At 46.7% G+C, this 26,073-nt stretch overlaps 1 protein-coding gene across 1 annotated transcript in view; it reads right to left on the reverse strand.

The window, feature by feature from the left end:
• The window catches only part of LOC308341633 (myomegalin-like), a gene marked incomplete at both ends in the record, with an annotated part of 134,856 nt that overhangs the window by 22,201 nt on the left and 86,582 nt on the right, over positions 1-26,073 (reverse strand). Inside the window, 9 exon segments of the mRNA XM_080801657.1 lie at positions 6,914-7,116; positions 8,755-9,950; positions 17,055-17,194; positions 18,344-18,570; positions 19,393-19,483; positions 19,487-19,509; positions 22,088-22,220; positions 22,224-22,300; positions 25,838-25,962. Coding sequence (XP_080657783.1) covers positions 6,914-7,116; positions 8,755-9,950; positions 17,055-17,194; positions 18,344-18,570; positions 19,393-19,483; positions 19,487-19,509; positions 22,088-22,220; positions 22,224-22,300; positions 25,838-25,962 — 2,215 coding nt within the window.

Genomic DNA, 26,073 nt, shown 5'->3' on the forward strand with positions numbered 1-26,073 from the left:
TCCTGTCCCCTTGCTTTAATAAACCACCATTTTGCACCAAAGATGTCTCAAGAATTCTTTCTTGGTCATCGGCTCCGGACCTCAGCCCACCGAACCTCACCCAGGTTCTAGAACTTCATCACTAGGAGGTAAGGAGGGCAGAGGAGCTCCCTTGCTAAAACCTCCAGACTGCATTTTAGTGTGGTTTCCCTGGACTAATTTCCACCCTCTCCTAGAGCCTCCAGAAGGGAAGGTGCCCTGTGGACAATTCGATCTTAGTCCAGTGAGATCCTTGTTGGGACTCTGCACCCTCAGAACTGTAAGGTTAAAAAAAAAAAAAAAGTGTTCTTTTAATGCGCTCCGTTTATGGTGACTTGATGTCACAGTAAGAAGCATCTTGCTCATCACCTCAGTGGTAATGAGTTCTGGGGAATGCGATAAATTCTGTACAAATGATGCAGGTTTTCTGTCTTTGGTCTGTAAGGACCTATTTTATGTTTATATTTTGTCAAGAGGCTTTCATTGAGGTTAAACAAAACCTTGTTTAGCCCTTGAACTGTCCTCGCTCCCCTTCCCCCAGGGGATTCACTTAAAGGCGGGTCCCGGAAACCAGCTCCGGGTAACAATGTCCAGATACAAAGGTGGGTCAGGCCAGGTGGAGACATCCGATCAGTAGGGGGTTGCATACTGTCTCCCTAGCTACCGAGGAGCATGGGCCCCGCCCTTTGGGAACCCTTTTGGCGCCAATCCTAATCAAGGTGTAATAGGCTGGTTCAAATGTCTACTAGGGTAAATTGTAATTCAATTGGTCACATAGCATCACTGTGGAGTTTCCTGTGTGTGTTACAATCTCATTGGTCACCTGTGCGTGGCCTGGCCCAACTGCATGGCCTTTGCCCTTAAAAGCTAGACTGTGAAACAGAGAAGGGTCGCCCTCTCTTGTAAGAGGTGCGGCCCCGAACGTTCGGTTAGATTCTTGATGCTTGGCGCGAATTAAAGCTTTGCTTGACCTTCGCTTTGTATCAGTCTCGCTCCTTTAATCACGGAACCGTTATTGGGGCATAACAGGTCCACAGGTCAAGAGCTAGTTTTATTTGGGTTTATGTCTTACTTTTAGGTACCTGCTGATGTGATGTGGGCCAGGAGTGAATGGTCAAGAGGCATCTTCAGGGCAAAATTAGGGTGTTTTTATTAAAGTTCAGGGACAGGATCCCTGGACAGGAAGAGGTGCCCTGGGATTGTGAGGAGTGATTGATCATATACTGTACGTTGGGGGTGGAGGGTGGAGATACAGACATTTCCAAAGGGATTTTTAGGTGTTATAAGAGATTTCATGATGCTGGAGTTCTGGCTATTTTCTAGCTAAGGTTGCTTTTTGCCTCTAGCAAAGCATTACCATTAGGGCGCTTGTGAGTTCCTGGAGGACATCCTGCTTTTTCTGTCACGGGCTGCAGGTTGTAAGGAAATTCACTTTTATTTACATTTCACTGGCCTTTTCTCTCCTCATCACCTGCTTTTTTTTTTTTTTTTCTTTCCATTCTTTTCTGTGGGATTCACAGTCTGTTCCCTGCAGGGGCTCAGCGGGGTTCTTATGGCAATTATGCCAAGTGGAAGCAATTGGCGGCCACACAGAAAGATATTTCAAGAGTGGGCTCTGTTACTCTCACAGAGAGGGTTAGGACATAACTTACAAAGAAGTGAATATTGGACAATGTTCCCATCAAAGGTACATTTTTGTTGCAGCGAGGTCCCTTAAGGCACAAAGCTACTTTTCAGCCTTTCACAAAGGGTGAAAAGCAACTGATCTGTGACTGGATCCTGAGCAGAGTGAGGTTAATATTGATGAGGGAGCAGGAGGCTGGCTGAGGACAAAGCAAAAGATGGCACCTTGCACGCCCTCTCCACCCACTCCCCTCCCCTCGGTAATACATGTGACATTCCTCAGGCACCCCTGACTGCCATAATTGAGAAACAAATAGTTAACTTGCTGAGATCACAGTCCTGCAGGACAGGAGTCTCCCTTGGTTTACAAATGTCCTAGAGATCTACAAACAAAGAAGTTACATTATCAATAGCACAATTTCCAGAGGCAAGTAACTCAGTTCCTCAAGCCCTAATGCCACCCACCCCTCCATAAACAAAACTGAAGGAGCCTGAGGTAGAAGGAAATGTAAATAAAGTTAAATCTCTTCTGAACCTAAATCTCACTAACAAAGACACTTGATAGCAGAAATGAGACATCCACCAGGAATCTCCCAACTATCTTGATGTTAATGGCTTGCGAAAAGGGAAAAAGACAACATTGATCAAGCCACAAGACCTTCGGTATCCGGGCACCTTGTAGGCCCTCTTTAGCATATGAAAGCTCCGTTGAAACCCCTCTTTTCCCTTACCTTCCCCCAACCACAGGGTACATAACCTGCCATCCCTCACAACTCGCAGCAGCAGCTCTTTCTGCCCACAGGTCCTGTCCCTTTACTAAACCACCATTTTGCATCAAAGATGTCTCAAGAATTCTTTCTTGGTCTTTGGCTCCGGACCTCAGCCCACCAAACCTCACCTAGGTTCTAGAACTTCATCAATATGACGTCATACGCTGTTGCTTTCCTAAATGTTACGTACTTCAAATGAGTTTTGTAGAAGCAGTGTCTGAGTTCTTCACTGATTACTGACTATCCCTTCAGAGTGCAGCAGCCCTGGTGGCACAGGGATGGAGGAGGAATCGCTGGGATGCTGGAATAAGCACAGGGCGACATGGTCTTGATGAAGTTCTAGAACCTAGGTCAGGTTCGGTGGGGTGAGGTTCGGAGCCGACGGCTAAGAAAGAATTCTTAAGACGTCTCTGGTGCAAAAAGGTGGTTTATTAAAGCACGGGGACAGGACCCGTGGGCAGGCAGAGATGCAGCTGCCCCGGGTTGTGAGGGACGGCAGGTTATGTACCCTGCGGTTGGGGGAAGGTGAGGGAAATGGAGGTTTGAACGGCGCTTTCATATGTTAAAGAAGGCCTCCGAGGTGCAGGGATACCGGAGGCTTGATCAATGCTGTCTTTTGGAGAGCCATTAACATCAAGAGGGTTGGGAGATTCCTGGTGAAATGTCACAATCCTGCTATCAAGCTGTCTCTGTTAGTGAGAAACTTATCTTCACTTACATTTCCTTCTACCCCAGCCTCCCCCAGTTTTGTTTATGGAGGGGAGGGTGACATCAAGGCCTGAGGAACCGAGTCATTTGCCTCTGGAATTTGTGCTATTGATAACGTAACTTCTTTGTTCATAGATCTCTAGGACATTTGTAAACCAAGGGAGACTCCTGTCTTGCAGGATTGTGAGTTAACTACTTATTTTGGCAGTCAGGGGTACCTGAGGAATGCCACACACATCACCGAGGGGAGCGGATGGAGAGGGGGTGCAAGATGCCAGCTTTTGCTTTGTCCTCAGCCAGCCTCCTGCTCCCTCATCATTCCCCCCTGAACAATTTTGACCCTTAAATCTTTAAGGTGGTTGAAGGTGGAAGGTCTCATCTTCTGTAACTTCTTCCTGCTGAATAGGGGCGTAGAGCTGTCCCTACCTATTCGGGTCAATATTGATCAGTGGAGGAACGTATAAGGGAGTTACGAAAGGCGGAGGCAGCTGAATCCAGCGCTGACAGTGAAGAAGTGTCTCCGTGCGTGGTAAGGATCATCTGTCGTGGTGAAGTTATTGCAGTAATGGAGTCTCGGCACCAAGTAGAGAAACATTGAACAAAGCAACATAATAAGATTAATAAGGTGGTAAGAATGAGAAGCCCGAAAAGGAGATTTTTAAATGTTGGCCATAGCCCTCCCTCAAACCAGGAAGCTAACCAATCACCAAGAGAGAGAGAGGGATCTTGTAGAGCCTTAATCTGGGCATTCATATCTTTTATTAGTCCTGAGACATTTTTGTGGTAGTCTGGGATGTATACGCAACATTCTGTTTTGATAATTGCGCATGTGCCACCCTGTGCTGCTGTCAGGACATCTAAGGCCATCCTATTTTGTAGGACTGCCTTGCGTATCTGTGAGACTTCAGTATTAAGTAGGGAGATGCTATGTAGTGAATCATTGAGTGCCTTTGTAGTATATTTATTAAGGGCGTCTACATGGTACATGACATCCTCTAGTCCCACAGATGGAACAAAAATGGATGCTAAGTGATCATACCATTTAAAAACAGAACGTGTCCATCTTTGCTTTAAATTGGGGAGATTAGCTGGAGTGGTGATGGTTTTAGTAATGCGCCCATGAATCCAGGCAAATCCTAAAGTACAGCGACCTATCCATCCTGGAGGAAGCCAGGGCCACAGGTTAGTTCCACATATCCAGTGGGTTCCGTTTGGAGCTAACCATCTAATGCCAGGTCGCCTCACCCAATCAGTAGCAAACCAGTCAGTCTCCTGGAGTACTATCACTTGGGAACACATTCCTAATGATATCCATCCTAGATATCGTGTGTTATTTGCCCAAGTGTCATATGTATAATTTCTTTGTTCCCAGCATAAAGCTGCCTTTTGACTGAGCCATCCAATCGTGGGTGTGAGCCACAAAGATGTATCCCAAATTTGATATATACCATCCTCAGTATAGCGATAAGGAGGGTCTTGTAACTTAGGCCCTAGCCGGTGGGTATTATTTTGTGAGCTTGTAAGGTCAGTTAGGATTTTAGCAGTTTGAGAATACGAAAAAGTTTGGTTATGTCCTGGTGAATCCCATGTTTTACTGATCATGGGCCAGGAAGAAACATTTTGATTAGTAATAGATTTATCCCAGAATGTACTGTCTGCATCTATTATATCTGAAATATAATTTTGCAGAGCATGCCAGTCAGTGCCCTGTAAAGGGGAAACCCACCAGGGTAACCCAGACGTACTTGAAGTAGGCAAAATTCCACATATCCAACAATCTGTTTGATTTTGCAGTTCAGCAAAATGCTGTGCCCACTGTAGAAAGGAATTGTCAGTTAAGATAGGTGAAAGGAAGATAAAGAGAATATATACAACCTTCATTTTTGTTTGAAGAGAAGTTTGAGGTCTTCTATGGGCTCGCAGGAATAAGAAGTCACGTTAGTTTGTTCACTCGGTTCCTGTGAAGGAGGTACAAGTTTTATTCTAGATATATGGACCCATGAAGAGTGTCCTTCTAGTTTTACCGCAGTGGGAGTACATAGTATGACCCGATATGGACCTTTCCATTTTGGATGTAGGTTCTCTGCTGTATCTGACTTCCAATTTTTTAAATAAACCATGTCTCCGGGATTTACATGGGGTGGGTTTTCAGTTATAGTTAAGTCAGGTTTGGGGAGTATACGATTAGCATACTCATTGAGTAACTTATGGATTAAACCAGCTTCCAGTGAATAATTTAGTAAAGCATTATAATCTTCGTCTAGTAGCAGATCTACAGAAAGAAATGGTTTTCCATATAATAGCTCAAAAGGACTGAGTCCTAGAGGTTGTTTTGGGGCAGTTCTCATCCTGAGAAGTCCTATTGGTAGGAGAGTAACCCAATTTTCCTGAGTTTCTAGACTAAGTTTAGTAAGATGACGTTTTAAAGTATGATTAGTTTTTTCTATTTTCCCGGAGGACTGTGGACGCCAGGCTGAATGTAAGAAATATTTAATTTTTGAGGCTTGGGCTATTTGTTGAGTTATTTGAGCAGTAAAGGAAGGACCATTGTCACTTTGAAGAGATTGAGGAAGGCCAAATCTAGGGATAATTTCTCGCAACAAAACCTTTGTTACTTCTACGGCCCTTTCAGTTTTACATGGAAAGGCTTCGACCCATCCGGTGAAGGTATCAACAAATACTAATAGATATTTATAGCCTTTACAAGGTGGCATTTGTGTGAAATCAAGTTGCCAGTCCTCTCCTGGATAGGATCCACACCTTTGGACTGGTTTTAAGAGAGGGGGAGGGCGAGCTGCACCCTCAGGATTTACTTGGGCACAGATAATACAGGATTGACACACCTGTTTTATTGTGGTTGTTAAATTTACTCCATCAAATATATTTTTGATTAAATGTTTTAAAGCATCTTTGCCCAAATGAGTAGCCTGGTGTAAGCCCTGTATTATTTTCCATTGGCTAATTTTAGGCATAAAAAATTTTCCCTCATCGTTAACAAGCCAGTCCTGTGCATTCTTAGTATACCCTCGCTCCTGTGCAATATGAAATTCTTGGTCTGAATAGACAGGAGTTATGGACGCCATTGGAGTTAAGACTGGTATAAGGCTTAGTATCTGTTTACCCTTTGCTGCTTCTTTAGCTGTATGGTCGGCTAAATTGTTTCCTTTAGACTCTAAGGTCATATCCTTTTGATGTCCTTTGATGTGAATCACTGCCACCTCCTTGGGCAGGTGTACAGCCTCAAGAAGGGTTATGATCTCAGGCCCATATTTGATTGGGGAGTTATGGCTTGATAGCAATCCCCTTTCCTTCCAAATAGCTCCATGGGCATGTAGGACCAGGAAAGCATATTTGGAGTCAGTGTAAATGTTAATTCTTAGGCCTTTTGCCAATTGAAGGGCACGAGTAAGTGCTATTATTTCAGCCTTTTGGGCAGAAATATTTACTGGAAGGGGTTTTGCCTCGATTGTTTTAATCAAACTAACTATAGCATATCCAGCCCTCTTTTCTCCCTTATCCATGAAGCTGCTGCCATCAGTAAACCAGCTATCATCCGCATTTTCAATAGTGGAGTCTTTTAAATCCAGCCTGCTAGAGTAGACAAGATCAATGATCTCTGAACAGTTATGTTCTATGGAGGCAGAATGGTCAGGTACAGGCAACAGAGAAGCTGGGTTTAAAGTTTGACAGGTTTTAAGTATTACTTCAGGCATATCTAAAAGCATAGCCTGGTATTTAGTAAGGCGGCCTCCTGTCATCCATTGGTGGCCCTTGGTTTCTAAAACACTCTGTACCTGATGGGGAGTCATCACTGTCAGGGACTGTCCCATCGTGAGTTTTGAGGCTTCTTCTACTAGGAGGGCCGTGGCAGCTACTGCTCGAAGACAAGCTGGCCACCCTTGGGCTACATTGTCAAGTGACTTTGAAAAGTAGCCCACCGGCCTTGTTTCATTCCCTAATTTTTGGGTGAGAACTCCCAAGGCTTGGCCTTGCTTTTCTGCCACATAAAGGGTAAAAGGTTTTTCTAAATTTGGTAATGCCAAAGCTGGAGCTGACAGAAGTTTAGTTTTTAATGTTTGAAAGGCTGTCTGCTGAGCTTTAGTCCATAACAAAGGTTCCTCATCAGGGCCTTTAACTGAGTCATATAATGGTTTGGCTAAAAGTCCAAACCCAGGAATCCACAGGCGGCAAAAACCTGCCATACCTAGAAAAGTGCGAAGTTGTTTTTTTGTAGTTGGAGGCTCGAGATCTAGTATGGCCCTTTTTCTATCAGTAGATAGAACTCGGTGGCCAGGCATTAGTTCATATCCCAAATAGTGTACCTTTTGTTGAGATATTTGTGCCTTTTTAGGGGATACACGATACCCTCTATCTGCCAAAAAGTTAAGTAAAGTTATAGAATTTTCATCAGATGTCTCCTTTGTGGGACTACAGATTAAAATGTCACCTACATATTGAATTATTGTCCCCTTAGATAAGGACACATCACGGAGATCTTTGCTAAGTACAGCTCCAAATAGATGAGGACTGTTTTTAAATCCTTGTGGTAAGACTGTCCAGGTTAACTGAGTAGCTTGTGAACTTGAGGGTGAAGTCCACTCAAAAGCAAATAGGGGCTGTGTTTCCTCACTTAATGGGATGCAGAAAAAGGCATCTTTTAAGTCAAGTACAGTAAACCAGTTGGCATCACCGGGGACGTGGGTGAGAATAGTATACGGATTTGGTACTATAGGATGAATAGGCATTACTGCCTCATTTATAGCTCTTAAATCTTGTACCATCCGATATTCTCCATTTGACTTTTTTACTGGTAAAATTGGGGTGTTATAAGGAGATTGGCAAGGCTTTAATATACCATGTTTTAAAAACTTATCAATAAGCGGTTGTAACCCAGCTTTGGCCTCAGGTTTTAGAGGATACTGTTTCTTATGAGGTATATTGGCTGGGTCTTTTAAGGTCCCCTTGACAGGTTGGGCTGTAAGAGCCCGTCCTGGGATATCACAATTCCAGACCTGTGGGTTTACTTCCTTCCAGACATTGGAAGGGATAGTAGGGTATGGATCAAGTTCTCCAGACGTTAAAGAGAACAAGCCATCCCCCTCTACAGTAAGAGCAAATCGACTACCCAGTTTATACATCAAGTCTCGTCCGAGTAATGGGGTGGGACAAGACGGAAGGACTAGAAAAACATGAGTTACCAATTGACTCCTATATTTACAGGTTAAAGGCATTGTCTGACGACATGTTTTAGTTTCCCCCTCTATGCCAACAATTTTAAGGCTAGAAGGACAAGTAGGGCCGGAGTGCTGAATAAGGACAGAGTAAGTGGCTCCAGTATCAATAAGAAAATTGATAAACTTACCTCCCACATCCAGGGTAACCCGGGGCTCAGTCATCTTGATGACAAAGGGAGCCGGACCAGCCTCAGGGCCCCGTCATGCCAGTTCCTCCTCCGGCGCTGACTCTCGGGCGGGGAAGTGAGTTCCTGTCTCCCTCTCTCTCTGGAGACGAGGACAGTCTCTCTTCCAATGTCCTGTTTCTTTACAGACAGGACATGGCCCTGGTGGAGAGTGCTTGTTTGGACATTTTTTGCTCCAGTGTCCGATCTGGCCACACGTATAGCATGGGGACTTACCTAGTTCCTTTCCTGCTGTCGGCCCCTTCTTTTGCCCCCGGTTAGTCTGGTGCTGTGGGGAATCCGCAATAGCGGCAGCCATTATTTGAGCCTGTATCTTACCCTGTAATTTAGTCCTCCGGTCCTTTTCTTGCCTTAAGGCCACATCTCTATTGTTAAAGACTTCAGTCGCTACCTCTAATAGGCGCTGGATGGGAGTTTGAGGACCTAAAGCCATCTTAGTTAATTTTCGGCGGATGTCAGGTGCCGATTGACTTATGAAATACATATTTAGTATAGTTATTCCTTCAGGTGAGGCTGGATCCAGATTCGTGTACTTACGGACGGCCTCTACCAATCGTCCCTGAAATAGGGCTGGATTTTCATTAATTCCCTGTGTAACTTCCAGGAGTTTGTCGAAGTTTACAGGTTTAGAAAATCCTTTTTTCATTCCTTCTATCAAACAAGTGATCATATGGTCCCGTTTTTCTCTCCCTGAACTATCTTCCTGATTGTTCCAGTGAGGCTCAGTGTTAGGGACGGCAGTACCCCCAACTGGGTAATGATTCCTGTCTCTCATTGCCAGCTCATCAGCAAACTCCTGTGCTCCCTCCCAGATTCGTCTCTTTTCCTCAGGGGTGCAACAGCGAGTTAAAATGATATATATATCTTTCCAGGTCAAATCAAACATAGTAGATATTTCCTGAAAGCCATCAATAAATTGAGAGGGATTTTCTGAATACCGTCCTAAACGTTGCTTTATCTGAGCCAGGTCTGCCATGGAGAATGGGACATGGACCCTAATTGTGCCTCTTTCTCCATTAGCAACTTCCCTAAGAGGATGCATCCCATACTTAGATGGAGCTCCTGGTAAATAGGGAGTCCCGCTCCTGGTATGTCCGGCGGGGCTAGGGGCAGAGGGTTCTTGGGGTTTATAAGGAGGAGGGATAGCATCAGAGCCAGTGTCCTCTTCTTTGGGACTGTCTGGCAGTTCCTTCAACATCCCGGGTTTGTTGAGAGGAATCAGCCTGTTTAGACAGTCATCATCCAATATATCCTGAGGGGGGAGGGGCCCAGTAACCTGGCTGAGGGTTAGACACATTCTGCAAGAGGCCCGCAGGTTTGGGTCCTGATTTAGGGCCATAAAGGCTTGGACATATGGAACTTCAGTCCATTTGCCCTTTTCTCTGCAGAAGAGGTCTAACTGATAGATTGACCTAAAATTTAGAGTCCCATTTATGGGCCATTTTTCTCCATCTCCTAAGGAGTACTGAGGCCATTCAGTATTACAGAAGAAGATCATCTTTTTCTTTCTTAAAACTTGCAGTTTGAATTGATTCCAGTGGGTTAAGAGGCATCCCAAGGGAGAGTCCTTGGGCACAGAAGAGGAGGATCCCATGTTCCTAAAAAGTAAAGAAGGTCCATTACCAAAATTCCCCCCCACTCCTGGGTGGCGTCCCACGCAGGGTATGTCAGAGGTTCCAGGTGTCAAAGCGATCGGAGGCATCCCTCAACAAAAATCGCTATTGATCACCATTCTACCTTCCTGTGAAGGCATTCCTGCCATTAAGGCCCTGAAGGGGTGCCGGCGTCCCTCCTCTTCCCCATCGCATCCTAGGCTACAGATGGGTGCCTGGTGAATGGACTAGGATACTGTGCTATCCTACACTCTAAAGGTTATGTTACCGTCCTGCCATTTTTAACCCACGGAAATACTAGAGAAGTTTGGCAAAGGGGAAATTACCCAATTCCGTAGCTTTAAGTAGTTAGCAGAAGACACTGACAAGAAACAGTAAAGACTGAAATCCATCATGGTCTATGCGACATTCCAACACATGTGGTCCTTGCAGCCAACTTCCCAAGGAAACGGTCCCCGGTTGCATTTTAATTCAATCGGGTACTGGTTTCGGCCGACTCCCAGTGGAGGTCTCTCGGCCAGAAGTGGCTAGACCAGGGATGTGGAGGGGATCACATTAGATCAATCAGGAGGAAACCTCACACGGGAGTCTTAAGATTGGCAGCCGTCCTGGTGACTTAGGTGGCTGTCCCGTGCCCAAGAGAGACAACTTTATATAAGAACAGGAATAAAGAGAGGGCATTAAGTTTCTGGATCTTATTACCATTCCGGCCAAGGTACTAACTTACAGCCAAAAGGCAGACGCTCTCCTCCCCGTAGAGCAGCCACGGGCTAGAGGATTACAGCCTGAGCAATTGGCATGCAAGTGTTCCAATAAGACCATACTCCTTGAAAAGCCCCTGAAATGAGAGTAAAGGGAGAAAAGAGAAAGTACTCACCAATTTTGCACTGAAGCTCAGAGTCCAAATGTAAAGACTCACAGTCCCTTCGTGGTCGCCAATATGATGAAGTTCTAGAACCTAGGTCAGGTTTGGTGGGGTGAGGTTCGGAGCCGACGGCTAAGAAAGAATTCTTAAGACGTCTCTGGTGCAAAAAGGTGGTTTATTAAAGCACGGGGACAGGACCCGGGGCAGCTGCATCTCTGCCTGCCCACGGGTCCTGTCCCCGTGCTTTAATAAACCACCTTTTTGCACCAGAGACGTCTTAAGAATTCTTTCTTAGCCGTCGGCTCCGAACCTCACCCCACCGAACCTGACCTAGGTTCTAGAACTTCATCAGTCTCACACTTGGTTTCTTTGCCTTAATAGCTTACCGACTTTCATCCATTCAACCGATGGGGCCAGCGAGTTCCTCTGTATTGACAGCCAAAGGCCTTCGTGGAAATACTTGAACAACAGAGTGGGAGAGCAGATGTGGAGTCACTCCATCGACTATAAAATTAGAGGGCATCCCTACCTCAGGTGGGAGTCTTTTCTTGGGTCTTTCTGTTACTGGTCACAGTGGTGGTGATGGTTGTGAGATACTATCTGAGGGTTTTGTTCGTTGTTGTCCCTGGTTGTGACTCTCTAGGAAATGATTGTGGAGTGATAGCTTTATAGCAATTCTTGGAAGGCAAAAGGACATAACTAAGGACTCTTCCCAAGGAATATTTGCAGATCTCTGTGCCACATTTATGGAAGGACTTACACGCTTTTCAGTTAAAGGTTATCAATCAAAGTGAGACAAATCTATTTATACTTTTGGGTCAATGTTGGAGAACAACAGTTTTAACTGTGGTCTGCATCAGAATCACCTGGGGTAAGATACAGATGTAGTGAAAAGAAGGGCCATCTGTACCCCAATGTTCATAGCAGCAATGGCCACAGTTGCCAGACTGTGGAAAGAACCAAGATGCGGATGAATGGATAAGGAAGATGTGGTCCATATATACTATGAAGTATTATGTCTCTATCAGAAAGAATGAATACCCAACTTTTGTATCAACATTGACGGGACTGGAGGAGATTATGTTCAGTGAAATAAGTCAAGCAGAGAGAGTCAATTATCATATGGTTTCGCTTATTTGTGGAACATAAGGAATAACACGGAGGACATGGGGTGATGGAGAGGAGATGGGAGATGGGGGAAATTGGGAGGGGGAGACGAACCATGAGAGACTGTGGAAACTGAGAAATGATCTGAGGGTTTTGGAGAGGAGGGGGGTGGGAGGTTGGGTGAGCCTGGTGGTAGGTATTATGGAGGGCACATATTGCATGGAGCACTGGGTGTGGTCCATAAACAATGAATTCTGGAACACTGAAAAGAAATTTTAAAAAAGGCTAAAAACAAAACAAAAACAAAAACAAAAAGCTCTGAAACTCAAAAGGAAAAAAAAAAAAGAAGAGACCCACCTGAGGTATTTGTGTAAGAAATGCAGATTCTGGGGCCACACATCAATGAAATACTTGGGATTGGAGCCCAGGAAGTGGCTCCTGTGATCTCCACTGCTGATTCTAAGGCTCCCCAAACCTAAGAACCACTCTCCAATCTTTTTAGATTGGGGATTCTTACAAAATGGCAGAGAAGGCAAAACTCCTTTTAAGCGTAGACTTCAGCAGTATAGTCTATGACCTTCTTAGGGACAGTGTGTCTTTCCTACTCTTACATGCTCAGCCTAGAGACTGGTGCAGAAATCAGAAACAGAGCAGGTGAGGAAAACCTTTTATTTCTTTGAACACATTTTACTTTCATAGCCGCCAAAAGGACTGTGTTTCATTTCCTCTAACAGACCCTGTCCACCAGTTACGTTGCCCTCGACAAACTACTATAGCAACATATATAAATATCTATCGTACATTTATACACACGTACACGCCTTCTAAAGCACTGTCAGGACACAGACTAGGCTTTCCCACAACTGGGGCTTCTCAGGTGCCACTTAAAAATGATCACTGGTTTGTCTTACAGGACTTTCAATGCACTTGGGCTGGCCCTGAGCCCGAGTTCCCCAGAGAAGAGTTAGGGTGATGAAAGGGAACGGCGTATTCAGAGTGAGGTGGCCACACTTCGGAGATCATCAAAGAAGGGAACTAGGAGGTGCTAGGCTAAGCAGGAGATGGCACATGGAAAGCCACCGCTTTCACCAGGAGCATTCGAAGCACTCAGGAGCCACGGTGTAGACGGATGCCCAGTTGATCGGCGGCTGGCCTAAGCCGGCCCCAGGGAACCATGGATCTGGGAGTTGTGCTGGCTGAGCCCCACTGACCCTCAGGGCACAGCTGTCACTCATGGGCTTTGGAAAGGGCTGAGGAGCTCCTGTGTGGGGATCAGGGGTCCCATCTGTAGGAAGCAGGGTCTTGTGTCCCCTGAGCTGACCGTCTGAGGGTAGGCATTGGAGTGAGGACTGATTGCGGCTGGTTCCCAGGCCAGTGAGGTGCACAGAAGCAGTGTCAGGAGCTCCTCTACAGACCAGTGCTGAGATGAGCGGGCCCTGGTGGGTGGTGTTCCTCAGCCACAGGAGAGGCTGTCTGCCCTTCATCCTCCTCCACCGGGAGGAGGATGGGACCCTCTGGCAGGTGTGGAGGACAGGGCTCCAGGTCTCCTCAGCAGACTGGGATCTGCACCAAAGCGGGGCAGGCCCAGTCTTCCTGCTGTTTGAAGGACCCCTGGTGGCTCCTTTTCTTCTGTGGCTCCTGGAAGGCAAGGGTCACAAGACTGGGGTGCACGGCAGAGCCCTTAGGGACTTCACCTGGAGACAGAAATACGACAAGGTGAGAACCTAGTATCAGGTTCCGCTGGTGGCTCCCTGAGCTGCAGTGAGCACTGGGTTGGGGCTGAGCCAGGAGCTCAGCGAGAGCCTGTCAGAAGGATGAGCCCAGGGGAGGGGGTGTGGACCTGTGGAGCCCCTCATGCCACCAGGTGAGAGGGAAGCTTCCCCACCACCTCAGGCAGGTGACAGCCCCGCTCAGAGCTGCTGCACATGAGATGCTCAGATCCCACACTCCCTCTTCACGGGCCAGTCCACTCCCCAGTTCACTTGGAGCAAAATGATGGCTTCTGTGACCTCCTAGGAACTGAAGCACTTAGTATGAAACATGCCCATGAAGAAACAGTCTGTTGTAGGAAGGAGAGGATGTTGTGCAGGGAAGTCCCCTGTTCAGTTCATGTCCCATGTACTTAATGAGGAGAGGGAGGGGCCCCACCAGCAGGGAGCTCCAACACACCCTAGTGCCACCTCTTACAGATGGATTGGCCAATGCCACAGGGCCAGCTAGTGACAAGTCTGGGATTGGAACACAGGCCTCAGGCCCTTTCCATTGGTCTCTGGGAAGTGCAGAGGAAACTTCCAAACATGGGGAAGCCAGTGGGTGTGTGGGGTTGTTGGATTACCTTTGCTGGGACAGGAATAAGGCTTTACAGAGGCCATCTTGTATGTGTTCTTCTAAAGAGGCTCAGGAAAGAAAGGAATCATCAGAGAAGAACAAAAGGGAATTAGGAAAAAAAAAAGGCGGGGGGGTGAAGTCATGGCCCGACCCATTTTCACACCATGGGATCAATATTCTCTCAGGCTACATAAGGAACATTCCTAGGAATAGGTTCAATTGCTTATGGCAGAACTTTAACATCCAGTGAAGGGTTTAGTTTCTTTCCCTATTCTTTTTTAAGGAATCTCCATGCCTAGCGTGGAGCCCAACACAGGGCTTGAAGCCACAACCAGGAGATCAAGACCTGAGCCAAGATCAAGTCAGATGCTCAACTGCCCGAGCCACCCAGGTTCCCCTAAAGGTTTAGTTTCTGATTTACAAGCCATTTGGTACACTTCAGCTTACTTGCTAAGGATCGGGTTAGTATTTCAAGTAAATGTACAGAATACCTGCATATACATAAAATGTTTCCCTTCAAGTTTCATTTTTATTTATTATCAAATTCTTTTTTAGGTCAAGAAGACCCAATGGTTTTCTTTGAAAAAAAGAAAGATCAAGATTGAATGGCTATTCTCTGCCAATAGAGTGTGCAACAAAATCAACCGATTTGATGGCGTCTCTAGTTTATTTTTTCATGAAGTGAAAAGGGCTACAGGAAACACTAGAGCTGGCCCCAGAGCCCCTTTCCTAGAAGCTAATTCAGAGGCATACTCCCCATGTCCTCTGGTCTTGGGAATCAACTCACTTGCTTTCCTCGGACTCCTGACTTGGCCTAAAGGAGGGAAGAAGTGCGGTGAGGAGAGAAGAGGGTCACGATGTCACAGGGAGATGAGATGACAGGGAAGGGACTGGGGTGGGAGAGGTGATGGGGAGCGAAGCTAGAAGGACATTTAGTGAGGACCTGAGTCCTAGGAATGGACTGGAAATCTCCTGAAAGGTCAGAGTGGGTCGGGGATGATCTGCAGACTCTGAAGACAGGTGGGGTTGGATTTGGGCTGGGTTCTGTGGCTCTGGCAGGTGCAGTGGTGTCCTTACCTCCAAATTAGTCCTTGCCTTCTTCAAAACATCATGTGTCCTGGTCACTAAAACAACAAAACAGCCCAACAGGAAGAAGTGACCATCTGGGACCATATTAGCCTAGTGTGTTCCAAAGGGTGTCTTTCTGGCAGCTCAGATCAGGGTCTCCTGCTGCCCCCATGCACCCCTCCTTCTGCATCCCCAATTACTCATGGTACAGGAGGTTTGGGGACATCACACTGGTCCGCAGCCCTCCTCTCCACCCCACCCAGTCTGTCTGGTCAGGGTCCATTGGCAGCACAAGTGGGCAGCCTGGAAGTCCTCCCACCCCTACTTTCCTCTCTCATCCCCTGGCTCAGGGGCACCCACACTGATTGAAGATGATTGAAGATGAACTGCTCCATGCTCCTTTAGACGCTCCTCTGTGCTCTGAAGGACACTCTCCTGTCTGGACAGTCTGGTTCTCAGTTCCAGAAGTTCCCTTTGCAGGGACTGTCCTTGGGGAAGGAAAACAGGCTCTCTGTCACAAGTCAAAAGGCTTCAAGCACCCCATGCTTTGTGGCTCTTGAAAATCAAAAGCAGGATTCTACAATCCTCTCAATGATTTCTGGACTGGAGTCCCTCCAGGAGAACCACTAGAAGGCTCCAGCTGAGGCCAGCTTAGACTGTGGGCGTTACGTCAGTACACTGAGTCCCTGGGAGCCCCCACGCAGATGGAAACGGGCCTCCACTCCTGTGGCTGTAGGGGCCCTGATCCCCGGGCAGTGCCAGGACTCCCAGCGGTGGATCAAGAGCACACATTCAGCACTGACATCGGTTCTAGTACCCAGGCCTCACGGATGAGACTTGCTAGCTGGGCGTGTTTTGCCTGGGGAGACAGTGTGTGATTCTGTAAATCTTTGGAACAACTTCAAGATGGCAGAACACCCTCTGCCTCAGAACCGGCATAGTTGGGGCCCATAGGTGTTAGTGCTTTAATCTGCCCTCAGGCTCCTAGGTGGGGCTGGTGTGGGGAGATGGAGAAAATTTCTGGTTCACACTCCCCCTGACCAGAGTGCAGGCCTCATATCTGAGAGCACCTGGTGGTGGGGCGGCTGACTCTTCCAGGCCTGGCCCAGAGATGTGGAGGAAAGCTGTGTGTGGGATGCAGTGGGTGGCTCCAGGAAGCTGCTCATCTCATGGTGACATTCTGTGGGGATGGCGCAGGGAAAGGAGGTGTTGACATTTTCACAGGTCCCTACATTTTTCGGCTCAGCTAAGTTCAGAAAGTGAAAGAACCCAGACACTCCTGGTTGCTGGGGTTCTCTCACATGTCTGCCCTCTTCATATTCTGTCCTCCCCTCTTTGCTGGTGGTGGGAGGAGAAGAGATGTCGTAGGAGCTGCCTGCCAGCCGCTACCATGGACGACAGGTCTTCCCCCGGGGACGGTCCCCTAAGGTCCCCCTGTCCCAACTTAACTGTCCAGCTCCAGACCTTTAGCACTTGGGAACTGAGGAGGCAGAATGGCATCTGGGGCAGAAGCGATGAAGGAGGCTGCCACTCACTGTGCTGTCAGAGCAGGGCTGGGGGAGCTGGGCAGGGCCACTCGCCAGAACATGGTAAGGAGGGACGCCGACTCGTCCAGCATGTGCTGCAGGGCCTGGGCGCTGCTCCCAAGTTCATGGATGCCTTTGCTCCCCGGCACCTGGGAGAAAGGGGAGATAGCCCTGGGCACCAAGACTGAGAGATCATTCCCTTCCCTCTGCTCCGGCTCCCCCAGCACAGGGCTCAGGTTTCCCTCATGAGTGAGGCACAGGCATGGGCCTGCTTGAACCTGTGAAACCGTTTTTAAACCTGGAAGCCCTGAATCTCCACTTCAGCAGTGACCTCCAACTTATAAGCATCACTAGATTCTGATTTCTCTCATACTCTCTGTAACCTCCTAGTCTTGCTCTGTGCTCTTGGGTCTAAGGTCCCTGATTTTTGCTTTGGCACCCCCATGCGTATCTCTAAATCATACTTGTGCTTCAACTGGGCTGAACCATTTGTAGCTCCAGGGACTGTGATGCCATTCCCTTTACCTGGAATGCTATCCTCCACCACCCAGAGAAGCTGTGTATCTCGCCAGTGGTTCCTCTAGGACCCTGTGACTTTCCTTGCCTGGCCCAAGGACCCCTTCTGTGTTTGCACCCTCCCAACTCAGACAATGGCTTCTGACACTGAGCCCAGATCCTCTGTTGTCCTTATTTACTTGGATATGTGGCCTTTTCTCTGGGGTGGGGGCTCTTGTCGACAGGGCTGTCCCTACACATCCATGCACCTCCAGTGCCTCAAACAGCACAGCAGCTGGTGCCTGGTGTCTGAACAGGGAAGCGCTCTGAGAAGGTGCGCTGCCTGCTTCCCTGCCCTGCTCAGTCTGCCCAGAGAAATCCCATGGCTGCCAGGCTTAGCCCCTTCCACAATATGTGGCCCATGCAGATGCAAATCCTGAATTTCCAGTCACCTGATTAAGTGATTTTACTCTGCTGATGGATGACAATGTGCCAGGGTGACTGGACCAGATAACAAGTGAGCAGAAGGTGCTTGGTAGAGCACGACACATAAGCCAATACTCAGCAAATCCCCTACAGATGAGGAAGACAATTCTCTTCTGGCTCTTCTGTGTTTCTGAGAGGAAACGTTAGTCAGGGCAGAGTGGATAGTGAAAACAGGAGATGGAGAAGAAAGGCCCAGCTGGGTGTAAGCAGAAGATGTAGACTCAGCTATGGGAGATATGCAGTTGAGAGAAGGAGCTAAGATCAGAAGGAGAAAGGGCACAAGGAAAAGGAGCACTTAAGACCTACAGTGTGATTACCTCTGTGCCCTGAGTTTCAAGGCCAGGGAAGGTGCAGGCTGATCTCACAAGAGCTGCTATCTTTTTGACCAGCAGTTTGCCCTTCCCTATCTGCTCTTTTAGGGCACTGTAGTCATCGATGTGGCCAATGACATGGCGGCCATGCTTATTGGCAAAGGAGCCATCAGTAGCTTCGCCCTCCAGCTTGGGAGGTTTCGTCATCACTGGAGAAGCATCCAAATCCAGCTCTGAAAAACAAGACCAGAACAACATAGAATCCACAGTGATAAGCATATCCTCAGTCCACTTCATTCTAAAATAGACATCAAGGAGTGAAAGAGGCCAGGAATAGGAAAGGCACTCTGGGAAAAGTACAGTGAGGTGTGAAGTCCATAGATTTCTGGGTTCTATGGTTTTATGATCTTTTTTACATCATCTCATAATGATCAAATTGCCAGGAGGCAAAATTTTATCCTTATTGACAAATGAAATATCCAGGACAAATATTATTTTAATAAAAAATTTTAAATTTCCAGTTAAGAAGACAGACAAACTAAGGGTTCTGGAAGGGAGGGAGGTGAGGGGTTGGGAGGGCCTAGTGGTGGATATTAAAGAGGGAATGTATTGCATGGAGCACTGGGTGTGGTGCATAAACAATGAATCTTGGAACACTGAAAAAATAAAATAAAACAATAAATTAATAAAATAAAATAATAAAATAATAATAAAATAAATAATAATATAATAAAATAAAAATAAAAATAAATAAATAATAAACCCATTTAAAAAAAGAAGACACAGATAAAGAAATTAAGCCGGACACAGAGAGCACTTTCAAGGACGGAGAGATCACCATGCAGTGAAGCACAACAGAGCAATAGGAAAACCACAGGAGGAAGAATAATGGCAAAATGGTTGGCCACAGAAGGTGCAATGAGTAGGGCTAAAGACTCTGGGACCCGAGGAGAAAAATCTCTGCATTCAGGTAATGTGCCCATTAGTAACCAAAGGCTACTTGTATTGGTAATTCTCCATCATCAATCCCTGAATCCTTCCGTTGCCATATTTACCATTTGTCCTCTTGAAAATGGTGGTCTCTGAGCCGGGAGCAGCAGCAAAAAGGCTAGGGAATGCGAGCGCTGGAGAGTTCATGCCGACATCTCAGAGTGGAGGGGAAGCAATGGAGTCTTGGGCATAAAGACAACAATTTTCAGGAACCCTGGAACCACCACTAACCAAACCCACACACAGCCTAGTTGTCACCAGCAGAGACTTAAGGCAACGTGGTTTGTCCTCATTATACCCCAACCGTGACGGTAAGCAACAGCAAACAAATCCCTTAGTTTGGAACAAGAACATGTCCCTTTAATGGAAGTGAGCTCCATGAGAAGCAACTTCTGGTTTGAGAGATTATTAAGTGCATTTTTCTAGCCTGCATTTTGAATATAATCATGTGTGCAATTTTTAATACACTGCCTTGTAACTAAACCTATGATGTGGAGAACAAAGGCAAAAGGAAATGTACATAAAGTTAAATTTCCTTATAACCTGCAGTCCATTGACAAACATTTGAGGCAGGCAGAATAAGACATTACAGGAATCCCAACTGTCTTAAACTTAATGACCTACTAGAGGGAAAAACAGTCTTAGCTTGACAAAAGCCAGGCCTCCAGGATCTCATGGGTCTTCTTTAGCATATTAAAGTCCTTTTGGAAACTTCCCTTTACCTGTAGCTCCCCCAATTCCAAACTATATAATCAATGGCTCCTCCCAAACCCAGTGGTCCTGTCCCCATGCTATCGTAAAAACAACTTTTTTTTTTTTTTAAAGATTTTATTTATTTGTCAGAGGGAGTGAGCAGAGGCAGACAGAGTGGCAGGCAGAGGCAGAGGGAGAAGCAGGCTCTCTGCTGAGCAAGGAGCCCGATGCGGGACTCGATCCCAGGACGCTGGGATCATGACCTGAGCTGAAGGCAGCCGCTTAACCAACTGAGCCACCCAGGCGTCCCTGTAAAAACAACTTTTTGCACTGAAAAGTTCTCAAGAATTCTTTCTTGAGCTCTGAACCCCAATATTTCCACATCAGATATGTGTAGTATATGTGTCAAAAATACTGAATCAAAGTATGAATGGACTTGTGGGCAATTAAACTAGCATTCCAATCACCATTCTGATGAGTTAGTGATGGGAAAAATGTAGCAGGATGAGAAAGGTAGAGACAGAAGGTGTGGCAGGTTAGAGACGCCCTCCTGGAGACCAGGCAGCAATCCTACAGTGGAAGAATTGGAAAATATCAGAGAAGGCAGGAAATCTTGCTCAGGAGGTGGCCTAGAACCAGCTCTTCAGCTCAGGCCACTGTGGTGGGTAAGGACCAGGCACAGTGTCAGAGTCACTGGGGCTGAGTCCTGGCTGGGGTCGTGGGGACACAGTGACGAAGGAAAGCTGGCCAGGAGGGCAGAGCAGGGAGTTATAACTGAACACTACAACCGTCACGGCTCCCCAGGGAGAGCCAGCCATCCACCCTATTGTGGCTGAGCAGTTACTATGGGACACAGTTTACCTGACACTTTCTCATCTAATGGCCACAACACAGGATCTTGGAAGTGTCACCTTCATTTGACAAGTCAGTGCCTAATTAGTGAAAATCTAGCGGGACCGGGGGAAAAGCTAAGGATTAACATGCCCCAGGAAGAGCAGGCAGGAAGGTGTCTGAAAGCTCATCTTTAGAGAATCCTGAGCAGAAATGGCTCCTACTGAAATAAAATTGAAAATAGGGTCCTGGAAGTGAGAGAAGATGGTTAATTAAAAAAAGAAAAGAATAAGTTGAAATGAGTGTGTCAAGAAGGAGGGGGGACAGTACTAACATTCAGACTGAAGCTAGGTGAGGGGGGCTGGGTGAAGGACATTGAGAAGAGACGGAGAGAGCAGGCAAGGCAGTATCTGGATGGGCAGAGCCGGAGGGGAGGGGGAGGGGACGACAGCCACTGGGAATAAAGGGGGTTATCACCCCCCTGCTTTCCACAACCAGCATTGCCTGTGGGACAGGAATGGTTTCCACTCAGCTGAGCTCCCCTCCAATCAGGGAATGGGAATCTGGAAGGCAAGCGATGCCGAGACAGAGGCTGGTAAGGAGGAAGGACGTGAGGAGGAAGGCCAGTAGCTGGAAATAAAAACATCCAGTTCGAATCCTGGGTTGGGTCTTAGCTGGTTAATGTCTCAATCCCGAAGTTTTCCCACGTTGAAAGATGGAAGTAAAACCTCCCTTACCTCAGATGAAACAGTTTGAAAAATTGTTTGAAAACTCATGGTAAATTTTAAACCATTCCACAAATATAAGGAATAGATATTAACTCACAAGCTATTAACAGTTGAGCGATGCTTACCGTGTCAGGCACTTGTAAATTATTGCACTTAAGGCTTAATTACCATATTACCATATAACACACATATGATTGTCCATAAGATACATATGATTATTGTCCTCACCCTGAAGATGAGGAAAGTAAGGCTTCAGTACTTGGGGACTTCAAACGCCTTGCCCAAGGCAAGCAACCTGTACCTGCAAACTCAGAATCTGGGGCCCAAGCCAGCTGGGACCCTCAATCCCACCCTCTCACCCAAGGTTGGAGATTGAAACACCTCTGATTTCACCTGGACCCTAAGGAGTGTGGAAGAGGGAAGATCCCTTCCACCACAGACATCCTGGCCACTGCCCCACTGACCATGGGCTTCATGGTCCCCCTGCCCTTCCTACCTTAGAAGAGTGGTTGCTTGTTTTCAGGGTCCTCCTGGTGGGCAGAGGAGAGGCTGAGGCTGGCTTTGCTCCCCCTGCCGCCCAACTGCTGCTCCAGCTGCAATCGCAGACAGCTCTTCACCTGGATGCTTTGCTCCAGCTGCCCTCACAAAGCTCGGATCTCTGCCACCAGGTGGCTCAGCTCACTGCTCAAAGGCACCTGGAGACAAGCATCCCAGGTGGCAGCTGAAAGAAGAGAGAGAGAAGAGGTCTGGTGGCTCGATCCAAGCTTTTCCAAGCATTTGTCAGAACACTCCTCCGGGGCATTCCTTTCTACTCAGACCACTGTCCTCTCAGGGCCCCAGGCAACACATTAGGGACGGAGCTGCCTCCTTTTCCTTCGTGGGTCTCGCACTCACTGAGCGAGATACCGCACACCGGAACTGCCCCGAGACTCATGTGACCCACCTGCATCTGGAGAGCCTCCCATGAGCTGGTGGGGTCAAAGCCTATTAGTATTTGACTTCCACAGTCACACTAGTCCTACAGGCCAGAGAGCAGGGTCTTCAGAGATAGGGGGGTCAGCACTGGGCTAGAGAAGGCCAGGCGATGCGGGAGGAGGAAAGCCGATGCCTCTGTCCTCAGGAGTTACCGTGGAGAGGAGGAGGAGGTCACCAGGGAGAGGAGAGGAGGCACCAGGCCCTTTGGCAGCATGGAGGAACGGGAGTCTCTGCTAGAGGCCAGGGGTCACAACTCACTGAACTATTCCACTTTGCCATGTTTTTGTTTTGTTTTGTTTTTTAAATCTCTATTTGCTACCACAGTCTGTTTCTTTGTACTAGGGACGAAGACAGCTAAGAAATATTCTACAAAACCACATACCTTATCTGAAAGCTTGAAGCCAAATATATTTCAAAAAGTAGAATTTGTTTTGGTGTTTAGGAAGGTCATAGGATCCGTACGCCATCTCTCACGTAGCCCATACACCAGGCTGCCTCTGGGCCACAGGCCTTTAGTCAAATACATTCATATCTCTGTGATGAGCCAGGTGAACATTACCACTGAGTGGGGGTAAGTAAAGTCTTTGGTCAGTTCAGACACGTTTTGTGACCAAATGAGTATATGAAAGAGCTATCACAAGAATTCATGGTTCTTATGGGATTATAGAATTAAGGATAAGAAACTATGGGGCTTCAGCAGTAGTAGCTTTGAAATGACTCCTAAAACAACTATAAGAAGGGAGAAAGGCATGAAAGAGGATGTAGTCAGGATGAAGGGATTTTTTCCCCCTCTGTCATATAAAAATGAAATTGAAAGGAAAAAAAAATACTGAATTTACATACGAAAAACTGCTCCCAAGAAGTTAGTATAGAAAGGCTTCATCCAACATCCAACATCCAAGTTGTTACTACAAGTTATAAGGGATAAGAGTTTACTATGAGAAATTTTCTGGAAACATCCCATATTTTCTATTTTTACTCATTTGCATTATGTTTTTATAATCACCATAGTATCCAAATATGGCTATAGCATCTTATAAGGAGGCCAGAGGTCATGAGGTGGGAGGCAACTCCCCATGAGAAGGTCTCACGGGGCACCTGCAGTCTATGGTTAGTATCTACCAACCCCAAAGCTCCATGAAGCTCCTTCCTATCTTTCTTTCCATATATCCAAATCCTCACAAAGTTTTGCTTCTTTTTAAAAATACCGTCTTCTATCCATTCCTCTTTATCTTCCCAATGGCACTTTAGATCAGACTCTCCTCACGTAAATACCCCATAACCACACCCATTCAGTGGGTTTCCCTGATTTGAGTGTCTCCCGACTCCAGTGTGTCCCACTAGTCTGAGAGTTCTCTTCCCATCAAGTACCTGTTTTGCTTGGAAAAATGTACTCATTTTCCATGGCCCACTCTGTAGAGTGTAAACTTCCATCGCACTTCATAGGTCCTCTGTATACCAGCAGCCATCTCAACTGACCTGACTTCTCACACTCCCTCATACAAAGCTCTCCCACGGGGAAGGCTGGACCCGATGCTCCCAGGAGTGCACAGAAGCTATTCTCTCAGCCTGCGGTACCCCTGATACTTCTTCAAGTTCTGGTTCACCTTCTCATCAGCAAGTTAGGAAATCCAATCAGGTTTTATGAAAATTCAAATTTGGATGAATATTGAAAATTCTGTATTGCTTAAGGAATTTTTAAACAGATAATAAAAAAAAAATTAGAATTGAAAGGCTTAGACAGCCAACATCCCATCCAAAGCAAGAGCTGTTTCAATGGGATCCTTGACAAATCATCCCTTTCTATTTAAAGGGGCTTGGATGGGAGGCTTATTCCTTCACAAACTAGCAGTTCCATCATTCGAAATCTCTAGTGGTCTGGAAGGCATAAGAATGATGTAAGTCCAAATTCTACTGCCCTTTATCCTTTGATGACCGTTGTTCAGACCTCTAAAGGGATGCCAAACACAACAGCTCTTTTTCACCTGATAGTTCTTCAAATATTTAAAACCAGTTCTCATCTCCTTGTGATCTTGTCCAGGCCTAAAATTGTTTAGTTTCTCCAACAGTTCAAGATTTCTGGTCACCCGGCATGGTGGCTCCTGTCTTCACTTTGTTCCCTGGTTTGCCAAAGTCCCTTTTACAAGATGGTGTCCCACAATCTAACAATATTTCTGACATGGTCTCTCACCCTACTGTGGTCTCAGGTTGAATTGGTTTTTGTAGCAACCTTTGCCTACAAGTTCCTTGTCCCGGTGGGTTTCTAAGTAACTCCCCATAGTCAAGTCCACAAACGGCTAGAGAGCCAGGGCTCCTGATCCTGTACCTCTACCACTGATATTTTCAATCAAGCTCAGGGTTTCTTTTTCTTTCTTTTTTTTTTAATCTTTTCTAAATTTCTTTTATTTTTATTTTTTTTTAAAGATTTTATTGATTTATTTGACAGAGATCACAAGCAGACAGAGAGGCAGGCAGAGAGAGAGGGAGAAGCAGGCTCCCTGCTGAGCATAGAGTCTGATGTGGGCTCAATCCCAGGACCCTGAGATCATGACTTGAGCTGAAGAGAGAGGCTTCACCCACTGAGCCACCCAGGCACCCCAATCTTTTCTAAATTTCGTCATATTGACATCAGTACTCTGTTCCAGCCTGGTTAGAGTTATTAACTTGATGTTTACAATACCCTCCCCCATTTGAACAACAATGGGGAAATAGAAGAAGATTCTCCAACATTAGATCAGTATTTTGGCGGGTGGCAAAAAAGTCCTCAATAAAACAGTTTAAAATTTAAATCCAGGCTTGGAATTTAGATCCTGATAGAGGTTATTTCTGTAAATGTGCATCTTTTAACTTTCTTCCTGGGGAATGTGTCAGGGTAGGAGCAGGGAGCCTGCTGTACTGGCTGCATGGGGGCAATATGTATTACTCACAATATTCAAGAGCTTCTCACATGATGGTGCCATCAGGACAGTTCTTTGAATTTTTTTTTTTTTTTAAGTCCCTATATAACCTGGACTTTGCTCAACTTTTCTCTGGCCACCTAGGCAGGCAGAGTTGGACTCTTGTCTAACTACTTTTAAGGATGTCTCGGCTGGATCTTGCTCATGTCACCAACCTCTGGGCTTTCACATGAGAGAACCACTTTGTTCTTACTGGGAGCCCCAAACCTGGCTGAGGCAGAACTCTGTAGCTTTCCAGAGCCCTACAACTCCCAGGGTAAGGACCACACCAGAATCCTAAGCAAGGGCATGGTGCTTATGGGGGAGGGGAGGAGGAGAACACATACGTTTCAGCTCTTTCTTGGAATTGCCGTAAAGTTCCTCGTAGATCTGTAGCTCCGACTGGAGGGACTGGAAGAGCTGCTGTTTCTCCTCACACTGCTGCTGCAGGAGGGCGAGCTTGTGCTGCAGCCTGCATGGGGGAAGCAAGGGCCTGGCGCCCCTCGGCCCCTCCAGGCCACCGGCTGTCAGCCAGCCTTTGCATCACGGGGCTTTAGCCCTAGATGTCAACCCAGAGGTCATG

The sequence above is a fragment of the Martes martes genome (genome assembly GCF_963455335.1).
Source record: "Martes martes genome assembly, chromosome: 4".
NCBI lineage: Eukaryota > Metazoa > Chordata > Mammalia > Carnivora > Mustelidae > Martes > Martes martes.